The 11,935-nt window shown below is 46.3% G+C and overlaps 1 protein-coding gene across 1 annotated transcript in view; it reads right to left on the bottom strand.

Annotated features, from left to right (window-relative positions):
• Positions 1-11,935, bottom strand: part of LOC144487765 (uncharacterized) — a 103,210-nt gene that overhangs the window by 21,783 nt on the left and 69,492 nt on the right. The window contains 1 exon segment of the mRNA XM_078205843.1: positions 1,076-1,927. Coding sequence (XP_078061969.1) covers positions 1,076-1,927 — 852 coding nt within the window.

Consider the following 11,935-nt stretch of genomic DNA (forward strand, 5'->3'; position numbering starts at 1 on the left):
TCTATTTAAATAAAATGCTGATTTTCTATTCTTCCCAACAATGCGGATAACCTTTTTCCCCAAATTATACTTTATCATTCCCACATTCCCATCTACTTACCCTATAGTGTGATGTATTTTCAGGCTGTGTAACTGGTTAAAGCTCTTTCCACACTCAGTTCACTGGAACACTCTCACTCGGGTGTGTGTGTCTCAGTGCTTTTCCAGTCACAATTATATCTGAAATCTTATCCCATGGACAGAATAGATGTAACATTGCTCCTTCCACATTCAAAGGCCAGTGATGTTCAGGGCTGTTACGGGGTTTCTTTCAGAGACAAAGTATTGCCAAAACTTTAGCTAATACAAAGACTTGTGACACAGCATCCTGGTGAAAGGCATTTTTATTGACCAATGCGAGACAAAACACCTGGAAAATGTGTACAAGGAAGGCCCGAGATGGCACGGGTGGATAGTATCAGAATGTGGACCGGCCTCTCGATGGGACAGGCAGTGAGAGCAGCTGAGAAATCAGTGGAGAAAGATTGTTCAGAGTGCGGCCAACCCTCAGAACGAGGACGGATGAGCGACAAGACACCTGTAGTGATAGGAAAAAGACTATTTACTATCCAGGATAAAGTTAATGTACTCTATAGAAACTTGGAGCAGGCCATTCGAGTCTGCTCCACCATTCAATATGATCATGGCTGATCCTCGATCTCAATGCCATATTCTCCCCACACCGCTTGAAGCCATTAAAATCTAAAATAAAATCCATCTCTTCCTTGAATATATTCAGTGACTTGGATTCCACAGCCTTCTGTGGTCGAGAATTCCACAAGTTCACTGTCCTTTGAGTTCAGAATTTTTTCCTCATCTCAGTCTCATCTGACATCTGCTTTTGTGGATCATTTCAGTGGAAATGTGCCCTCGCTCAAAGAGAATCAGCCACTGGAATGAAAATTGAGAGACTGGCCAGTCCAACAGCAAGAAACCCTCTGACCCCCACACTTCACCAACTGTCAGAATGAACATGGTTCAGTTCCGGATGTGATTAACAGCAGCAATAAGAGCAGAATACAACCCCAGTCATCACTTGTGAACTCGCTGGTGTCTCAGCAGGTGGGATGACTGAGTGAATCCCTTCCCACAGTCAGAGCAGGTGAATGGTCTCTCCCCAGTGTGAACTCGCTGGTGTGTCTGCAGGTTCGATGACCGATTGAATCTCTTCCCACACACAGAGCAGGTAAATGGCTTCTCCCCGGTGTGAACTCGCTGGTGTGTCTGCAGGGTAGGTAAATCACTGAATCGCTTCTCACACTCCGAGCAGGTGAAAGGCCTCTCCCTGTCCCCGCTGTGAATTTGTTGGTGTCTCAGCAGATTGGCTAACTGACTGAATCCCCTCCCACAATTGGAGCAGGTGAACGGCCTCTCCCCAGTGTGAACTCGCTGGTGTGTCAGCAGGGTGGAGGAATCTCCAAATCCTTTCCCACACACGGAGCAGATGAACGGCCTCTCTCCAGTGTGAACTCGCTGATGTGCCAGCAGGTCAGATGAATCTCTGAATCCTTTCCCACACTCTGAGCAGGTGAATGGTCTCTCCCCAGTGTGAACGCGATGGTGTCTCTGCAGACTGGATAACCGAGTGAATCCCTTCCCACACTCAGAACAAGTGAACAGCCTCTCCTTGGTGTGAACTTGCTGGTGTACCAGCAGGGTGGATGAATCTCTGCATCTTTTTCCACACACTGAGCAGGTGAATGGTCTCTCCCCAGAGTGAACTCAACGGTGTCTCACTAGATTGGATGAAATACTAAATTTCTTCCCACAATCAGAGCAGGTGAATGGCCTCTCCCCAGTGTGAACTCGTTGGTGTGTAAGCAGGTCGGATGAATTAGTAAATCTCTTTCCACACTGATAGCAGGTGAATGGCCTCTCCCCAGTGTGACTGCGTCGATGTGTTTCCAGCTCAGATGGGGATCTGAATCCCTTTCCACAATCCCCACATTTCCATGGTTTTCCCATGGTGTGGGTGACTGCGTCTTGGTGCTTTTCCTGTCACTCTGATGGTAAAATGGGTGATGGTTTTCCCCGTCCTAATGAGTGACTCTGTCAGAGCTTGACGTGAAGTTTCATTTGAGATTTCTTCTGGCAAATCCTCCCCTTTTAATATCCTGTAAAAGGAGTTTACAAATGTCATCACAGTCAGTACAGCTCAGAAACTGAGAACAGACAATTCTAGTTGCTGTGGAACACTCTTTCCTCACTGGCTTAGAGTGAATAATGAATTTGAAACATCATTGCGAGCCATCAAATCAATCAAAATGCTCACAAAGGAGTGGAATTTATCTCCAGATGTACGGAAATCAGAAATAGTGAAATTATCTTCAATTCGGACAGAATTTTAAGAATCCGTGGAACCCCTACAGTGCAGAAAGAGACTATTCAGCCCATCAAATCTGCATCGATGATTCAGATGAATGAACATGGTTCAATCCTGAATGTGATTTAACAGCAGCAAAACAGCAAAATCCAACCCCTGCAACCACTTGTGAACTCGCTGGTGTCTCAGCAGGTGGATGACTGACTGAATCCCTTCCCACACACAATGCAGGTGAACAGCCTCTCCCCAGTGTGAACTCGCTGGTGAATCACACCAGTCCCAGAGCCATGAAACCTCTCGCAGATAACAGAGCAAAGCACTAAAAACTCTAAACTGTAGACGAATGCGCAATAATACTCACCTCTGGAACAATTTCACTGTTTTCAAATTTAAAACCTCCTGCTGGAGCCTGCAGCTGGAAAGATGCCAGAAGCACTGGAGTCGGACAACAATTGCAGTCTTCAAATCTTCTAATTCCCTGTGAAAGGAGATTACAAGAGTCATAGAAATCATAGAAATCATAGAAACCCTACAGCGCAGAAGGAGGCCATTCGGCCCATCGAGTCTGCACCGACCACAATCCCACCCAGGCCCTACCCCACATATTTTACCCACTAATCCCTCTAACCTACGCATCTCAGGACTCTAAGGGGCAATTTTTAACCTGGCCAATCAACCTAACCCGCACATCTTTGGACTGTGGGAGGAAACCGGAGCACCCGGAGGAAACCCACGCAGACACGAGGAGAATGTGCAAACTCCACACAGACAGTGACCCGAGCCGGGAATCGAACCCAGGACCCTGGAGCTGTGAAGCAGCAGTGCTAACCACTGTGCTACCGCGCCGCCCCTGTGTCAACAGTGGTTAGAGATTAAGAGATAAACATTTTTCTTGGTTTGAGATTGCTGTGTATAAATCCTCCCCTTCTAACCGTAAAAGGAGTTTCCAAAATCCATTAGTTAGTCCAGAATATAAATTCATAACACCTCTCCTTCTGTTTCCTAGCATAGGATTATTTAAGATTGAAATGGTGACATAGGTTGCAGTTCAGACAAGGTCCACTACGATAATTCCTGGCATAAAGAAGTTTGTTTATTAAGGAAAGGTTAACAGGGTGCGTCGATACTCATTGGATTTTAGATAAATGAGAGGAGATCTAACTGAAGCACATATGATTCTGAGGGTACTTGACAGGGTAAGTGCTGTTTCCCCATATCAGGGAATCAAAAATTGCAGGGACAGTTTAAAAAAAGGGACAGAGATGAGGAGCAATTGCATCTCTCAGAGGGCCAGTAGCCCGTGGAGTTCTCTCCCCCAGTGGGCAGTGGAGATTGGTCATTGAGTATATTCAAGGCTGTGTTCGCACCGGGAGTTTCACCTCCAAGGGAGTTAAGGGTGAGAGAGGCTGGAGGAAAACTGAGTTATGACAATGAACAGATGAGCTCTGACGAAGGGTCATCCAGACTTGAAACTTTAGCTCTATTCTCTCTCCACAGATGCTGTCACACCTGAGATTTTCCAGCATTTTCTTGATCAGATGAGCCATGAGTTTATTGAATCGCAGAGCAACCTTGATGGGTCGAATAGAACATAGAACATAGAACATAGAACATTACAGCGCAGAACAGGCCCTTCGGCCCACGATGTTGCACCGACCAGTTAAAAAAAAAACTGTGACTCTCCAACCTAAACCAATTTCTTTTCGTCCATGAACCTACCTACGGATCTCTTAAACGCCCCCAAACTAGGCGCATTTACTACTGATGCTGGCAGGGCATTCCAATCCCTCACCACCCTCTGGGTAAAGAACCTACCCCTGACATCGGTTCTATAACTACCCCCCCTCAATTTAAAGCCATGCCCCCTCGTGCTGGATTTCTCCATCAGAGGAAAAAGGCTATCACTATCCACCCTATCTAAACCTCTAATCATCTTATATGTTTCAATAAGATCCCCTCTTAGCCGCCGCCTTTCCAGCGAAAACAATCCCAAATCCCTCAGCCTCTCCTCATAGGATCTCCCCTCCATACCAGGCAACATCCTGGTAAACCTCCTCTGCACCCTCTCCAAAGCCTCCACATCCTTCCTGTAATGTGGGGACCAGAACTGCACACAGTACTCCAAGTGCGGCCGCACCAGAGTTGTGTACAGTTGCAACATAACGCTACGACTCCTAAATTCAATCCCCCTACCAATAAACGCCAAGACACCATATGCCTTCTTAACAACCTTATCTACTTGATTCCCAACTTTCAGGGATCTATGCACACATACACCTAGATCCCTCTGCTCCTCCACACTATTCAAAGTCCTCCCGTTAGCCCTATACTCAACACATCTGTTATTCCTACCAAAGTGAATTACCTCACACTTCTCCGCATTAAACTCCATCCGCCACCTCTCGGCCCAACTTTGCAACCTGTCTAAGTCTTCCTGCAAACTACGACACCCTTCCTCACTGTCTACCACACCACCGACTTTGGTGTCATCAGCAAATTTGCTAATCCACCCAACTATACCCTCATCCAGATCATTAATAAATATTACAAACAGCAGTGGCCCCAAAACAGATCCCTGAGGTACACCACTTGTAACCGCACTCCATGATGAATATTTACTATCAACCACCACCCTCTGTTTCCTATCCGCTAGCCAATTCCTGATCCAATTTCCTAGATCACCCCCAATCCCATACATCTGCATTTTCTGCAGAAGCCTACCATGGTGAACCTTATCAAACGCCTTACTAAAATCCATATATACCACGTCCACTGCCTTGCCCCCATCCACCTCCTTGGTCACTTTCTCAAAAAACTCAATAAGGTTAGTAAGGCACGACCTACCTGCCACAAAACCATGCTGACTATCACCTATCAATTCATTACTCTCCAAATAACTATAAATCCTATCCCTTATAATTTTTTCCAACATCTTGCCGACAACAGAAGTGAGACTCACCGGTCTATAATTCCCGGGGAAGTCTCTGTTCCCCTTCTTAAACAATGGGACAACATTCGCTAACCTCCAATCTTCTGGTACTATACCAGAGGCCAACGACGACCTGAAGATCAGAGCCAGAGGCTCTGCAATCACTTCTCTTGCCTCCCAGAGAATCCTTGGATAAATCCCATCCGGACCAGGGGATTTATCTATTTTCAGACCCTCCAGAATATCCTGCACATCCTCCTTATCAACTGTAATACTGTCTATTCTACTCCCTTGCAACCCAGTGTCCTCCTCAGCTATATTCATGTCCCCTTGCGTGAACACCGAAGAGAAATATTGGTTCAATGCTTCACCAATCTCCTCCGGTTCCACACATAACTTCCCTCTGCCATCTATAACTGGCCCTAAACTTGCCCTAACCAACCTTCTGTTCTTGACATACCTATAGAACGCCTTAGGATTCTCTTTAACCCTATCCGCCAAAGTCTTCTCATGTCCCCTTTTAGCCCTTCTAAGCTCGCTCTTCAACTCCCTCTTAGCCAATCTAAAGCTTTCTAGTGCACTACCCGAGTGCTCACGTCTCATCCGAACATAAGCCTCCTTTTTCTTTTTAACCAACAAAGAAACTTTTTTGGTGCACCACGGTTCCCTAGCCCTACCAATTCCTCCTTGCCTGACAGGGACATACCTATCACAGACTCGCAGTAGCTGCTCCTTGAAAAAACTCCACATGTCGGACGTTCCCAGTCCCTGTAATCTCCTAGTCCAACCTATGTTTCCTAATTCTCTCCTAATAGCCTCATAATTACCCTTCCCCCAGCTAAAACCACTGGCCCGAGGTTCATGCCTATCCCTTTCCATCACTAAGGTGAACGTAACCGAATTGTGGTCACTATCACCAAAATGCACACCAACTTCCAAGTCTAGCACCTGGTCTGGCTCATTTCCCAGCACCAGATCCAATATAGCCTCACCTCTAGTTGGCCTGTCTACATACTGAGTCAAAAAACCTTCCTGCACGCTTTGAACAAAAACTGACCCCTCTAACGAGCTAGAGCTATAACAATTCCATGAATGGCCTCCTCATGCTCCTAATTCTGATTATATTTTCTTCTGTTATTCGGATGGCCGCACATTCGCCCTGCAGCACCTTCCCTCTCTGAAGAGAGCGCCAATTAACCCGCTCTGTCAGTCAGTGAGTCAAACCTTTCCTCTCCTGGTCACCGGGACCCTGAAGCGCCGCCTACTGGCCGCGCATGCGCTCTGCTCCCCGCAGAACAAAGATGGCGGCCGCTGCCCTGGGCCTGATGCCGGATAAAATCCCCGCAGCTGCAAACCCGGGACCCGCAGGCTCTTATTCGGGCCTTGCGGCCTACAGCGGGTGTTTGTGAAGCCTCCGCTCCCTCCGCACCCTGACTCCCGGCTCCATTCCTCCCTCCCCACCCTGACTCCCAGCAGCATTCCTCCCTCCGCCCCACACACTCTCACCCGTTGAAAAAAGCAACTCCGGCACTCGCAGAGCTCCGAGCAAAGTGACATTGCGCATGCTCCACATACAACACCGCGAATGCGCAGTGGGCTCCTGTGGAGTGAATAGGGTACTTTCACATCCGCAGGGAATGGTGGTTAACAGCAGCGCCATTGTAACCTCAAACAGTGAATATAAAATAACATTGTTAGCTATTGAGATAAGTTAATTTTTTTAAAACGCACATTATTGCGAATTGATGATCTGCTATGTTAAATTACTCAAATTCTCCTGTGGGAAGCTTTTACACTGTCTCCTCTCTTTCCCTTTCCCTGATGGTGCTGACTGTCTGGATTCAATCGCACAGTCACTGGTTCCTCTCGTTCTGTCTCTTCCTGATTCTGAATATTCGTTGTTTTACAGAATGATACAGCACAGATGGAAACCATTCAGCTCAGTATGCCTGTGCTGGCCTTTGGAAGATCTATCCAATAAATTCCATAGCCCTGTTGGCAAAGTCAGAACAATAAGACCCCGTTTGGAATATTGTGTGCAATTCTGGTCACCCTATTATAGAAAGAATATTATTAAACTAGAAAGATTGAAGAAAAGATTTACTCGGATGCTACCGGGACTTGATGGATTGAGTTATAAGGAGAGGCTGGATAGATGGGACTTTTTTCTCTGGAGCATAGGAGGCTGAGGAGTGATCTTATCGAGGTCTATAAAATAATGAGGGGCACATATCAGCTAGATAGTCAATATCTTTTCCCAAATGTAGGGGAGTCTCAAACTAGAGGGCATAGGTTTAATGTGAGAGAGGAGAGATACAAAAGTGTCCAGAGGGGCAATCATTTCACACAGAGGGTGGTGAGTGTCTGGAACAAGCTGCCAGATGTAGTAATAGAGGCGGGTACAATTTTGTCTTTTAAAAAGCATTTAGATAGTTACATGGGTACGATGGGTATAGAGGGATATGGGCCAAATGCGGGCAATTGGGATTCGCTTAGGGGTTTAAAAAAAAAGGGCGGCATGGACAAGTTGGGCCAAAGGGCCTGTTTCCATGCTGTAAACCTCTGTGACTCAAATATATATGCTCTCGTGAACTGAGAGCTTAATGGAAAAGGTATTCCAGGTTGATACATCTCAGACACATTCACCTGTGTGCAAAGATTGATTGTCCCGTTTATTAAGCATATATTAAATGCTCACTGGAGTGAAACGCACAGAGTACCTGTTAGACTTTAATTGGATGATTCTACAGACTGGACAAGCCATGGTAACATTGTGAATAAAGGGAGTGCTCCTGGTGTTAAAGAGTAGACAAATTGTGAGATTACAAAGTAAAGTCATTAATATCCTGAAACTTCACAATTATCACTAGGCTGGGATATTGAAGCATGAAAGAATCCCACATACCTAACAGAAGAAAGAGACAAAGTCCAATCATGTTAAAGTCATATCCCTGTTTGACTATTAGAGTTCGTAGATTGACCTGGGTTTTATGAATCAGGTCCATATCAGTCTGGTGCTGTGTCTTTGATTTCCAGTGACAGTATGTGGCATCCTTATTAAATTGGCACCACACTATTTAGCCCAGAAATCTGAGGACATCATCAATACAGCCCATTACTGATAGAATCACCAACCATTCTGAAAGTTTCATTAGTTGTATCTCCTTCACTGGAAACAACTTCTCTGGCAAAAAAAAATCATGATGTGGAGATGCCGGCGTTGGACTGGGGTAAACACAGTAAGAAGTTTAACAACACCAGGTTAAAGTCCAACAGGTTTATTTGGTAGCAAAAGCCACACAAGCTTTCGAGGCTCTGAGCCCCTTCTTCAGGTGAGTGGGAATTCTGTTCACAAACAGAACTTATAAGACACAGACTCAATTTACATGAATAATGGTTGGAATGCGAATACTTACAACTAATCCAGTCTTTAAGAAACAAAACAATGGGAGTGGAGAGAGCATCAAGACAGGCTAAAAAGATGTGTATTGTCTCCAGACAAGACAGCCAGTGAAACTCTGCAGGTCCACGCAACTGTGGGAGTTACAAATAGTGTGACATAAATTCTGATTCTAGGATCGCATGATAAAGACTCAGGAGGAAAAAAGCAGAAATATTTATGTGAAATAGTGTGACATAAACCCAATATCCCGGTTGAGGCCGTCCTTGTGTGTGCGGAACCTGGCTATCAGTTTCTGCTCCGCGACTCTGCGCTGTCGTGTGTCGCGAAGGCCGCCTTGGAGAACGCTTACCCGAATATCAGAGGCCGAATGCCCGTGACCGCTGAAGTGCTCCCCAACAGGAAGAGAACAGTCTTGCCTGGTGATTGTCGAGCGGTGTTCATTCATCCGTTGTCGCAGCGTCTGCATAGTTTCCCCAATGTACCATGCCTCGGGACATCCTTTCTTGCAGCGTATCAGGTAGACAACGTTGGCCGAGTTGCAAGAGTATGTACCGTGTACCTGGTGGATGGTGTTCTCACGTGAGATGATGGCATCTGTGTCGATGATCCAGCACGTCTTGCAGAGGTTGCTGTGGCAGGGTTGTGTGGTGTCTTGGTCACTGTGACCAAGACACCACACAACCCTGCCACAGCAACCTCTGCAAGACGTGCCGGATCATCGACACAGATGCCATCATCTCACGTGAGAACACCATCCACCAGGTACACGGTACATACTCTTGCAACTCGGCCAACGTTGTCTACCTGATACGCTGCAAGAAAGGATGTCCCGAGGCATGGTACATTGGGGAAACTATGCAGACGCTGCGACAACGGATGAATGAACACCGCTCGACAATCACCAGGCAAGACTGTTCTCTTCCTGTTGGGGAGCACTTCAGCGGTCACGGGCATTCGGCCTCTGATATTCGGGTAAGCGTTCTCCAAGGCGGCCTTCGCGACACACGACAGCGCAGAGTCGCGGAGCAGAAACTGATAGCCAGGTTCCGCACACACAAGGACGGCCTCAACCTGGATATTGGGTTTATGTCACACTATTTCACATAAATATTTCTGCTTTTTTCCTCCTGAGTCTTTATCATGCGATCCTAGAATCAGAATTTATGTCACACTATTTGTAACTCCCACAGTTGCGTGGACCTGCAGAGTTTCACTGGCTGTCTTGTCTGGAGACAATACACATCTTTTTAGCCTGTCTTGATGCTCTCTCCACTCCCATTGTTTTGTTTCTTAAAGACTGGATTAGTTGTAAGTATTCGCATTCCAACCATTATTCATGTAAATTGAGTCTGTGTCTTATAAGTTCTGTTTGTGAACAGAATTCCCACTCACCTGAAGAAGGGGCTCAGAGCCTCGAAAGCTTGTGTGGCTTTTGCTACCAAAAAAAAATCACCCACCACTCCAAACTCTGAATGATTGGGGATGTTGCTGGTAAGTGTCCGGGACAAATTGCTATTTGTAAGGTGAAGGTAGACCAGCAGCAGGAGTTAGTGAAGAGGGTGATGGTAAGAACCAGGCAGACTGACTCACCAAGAAAGCTGCTTTGGAGGAGATTCCATGGACTTCACCCAAAACATAATCATTGGCACTGGTCTGACAGACTCCAGTTAAACCTGATTTTAAAACTCGTCACGATCCTGACTCTGATGTGACTGTGGTCAGATAGGCCGTAGACCATAGGAACAACTTTCCCTTATGGCTCACAGCGAGTAAGGACTGAACAATCCTACAAGGTGGATTGAATTTAACTTGCTGCATTGTGATGTCTTACGAAACATGGGCGGCACGGTGGCGCAGTGGTTAGCACTGCTGCTTCACAGCTCCAGGGTCCCGGGTTCGATTCCTGTCTCGGGTCACTGTCTGTGTGGAGTTTGCACATTCTCCCCGTGTCTGCGTGGGTTTCCTCCGGGTGCTCCGGTTTCCTCCCACAGTCCAAAAATGTGCGGGTTAGGTTGATTGGCCAGGTTAAAAATTGCCCCTTAGGGTCCTGGGATGCGTAGGTGAGAGGGATTAGCGGGCAAATATGTGGGGGTAGGGCCTGGGTGGGATTGTAGTTGGTGCAGACTCGATGGGCCGAATGGCCTCCTTCTGCACTGTAGGGATTCTATGATTCTATGAAAACAACTAGTTTAGTTTAGGGATTAAATTAGGAAGTGTTTCTCTTTTGATTCATCCTTATGTTCATAATTACTACCGGTGGCTGAGGAAACAGGAGGATGTTCCTCACCACCTGAATCTGTCCAAATTAATCTGGCTCTGTGAAATAAAATGTCCAAATGGACACATCCCATCTGAATGATGTTCCCTGGGAAACATTGCAGGTTGATTATACAGGCCCATTATCCACAGTAAAAGGAGGGAGCGGGGATATCCTAGTAGTTCGCTTGGTGGATTGAAGGTTTTGCAGTCTGAAAAATAAGAGACCCATCTTGTCAATCCTTTCCTAGTATCTAGTACCTACACATTTCTGATATAATTATTGTAAATTTTCTCTGTTCCCTTTCTAATGCCTCAACTTCTTTTGGAGTTTAAGAGCCGTGGGGTTATGCTGCAACTGTACAGGACCTTGGTGAGACCACATTTGGAATATTGTGTGCAGTTCTGGTCACCTCACTATAAGAAGTATGTGGAAGCGCTGGAAAGAGTGCAGAGGAGATTTACCAGGATGCTGCCTGGTTTGGAGGGTAGGTCTTATGAGGAAAGGTTGAGGGAGCTAGGGCTGTTCTCTCAGGAGCGGAGGAGGCTGAGGGGAGACTTAATAGAGGTTTATAAAATGATGAAGGGGATAGATAGAGTGAACGTTCAAAGACTATTTCCTCGGGTGGATGGAGCTATTACAAGGGGGCATAACTATAGGGTTCGTGGTGGGAGATATAGGAAGGATATCAGAGGTTGGTTCTTTACGCAGAGAGTGGTTGGGGTGTGGAATGGACTGCCTGCACTGATAGTGGAGTCAGACACTTTAGGAACATTTAAGTGGTTATTGGATAGGCACATGGAGCACACCAGGATGATAGGGAGTGGGATAGCTTGATCTTGGTTTCAGATAAAGCTCGGCACAACATCGTGGGCCGAAGGGCCTGTTCTGTGCTGTACTGTTCTATGTTCTATGGATACACTCAGTCTGCAAGTAGCTGCAGTATTTTAAACATCATCCTCACGAAAGCCTTCCCAATGATGC

The sequence above is a fragment of the Mustelus asterias genome, unplaced genomic scaffold (assembly GCF_964213995.1).
Source record: "Mustelus asterias unplaced genomic scaffold, sMusAst1.hap1.1 HAP1_SCAFFOLD_1025, whole genome shotgun sequence".
Classification (NCBI taxonomy): Eukaryota; Metazoa; Chordata; class Chondrichthyes; order Carcharhiniformes; family Triakidae; genus Mustelus; species Mustelus asterias.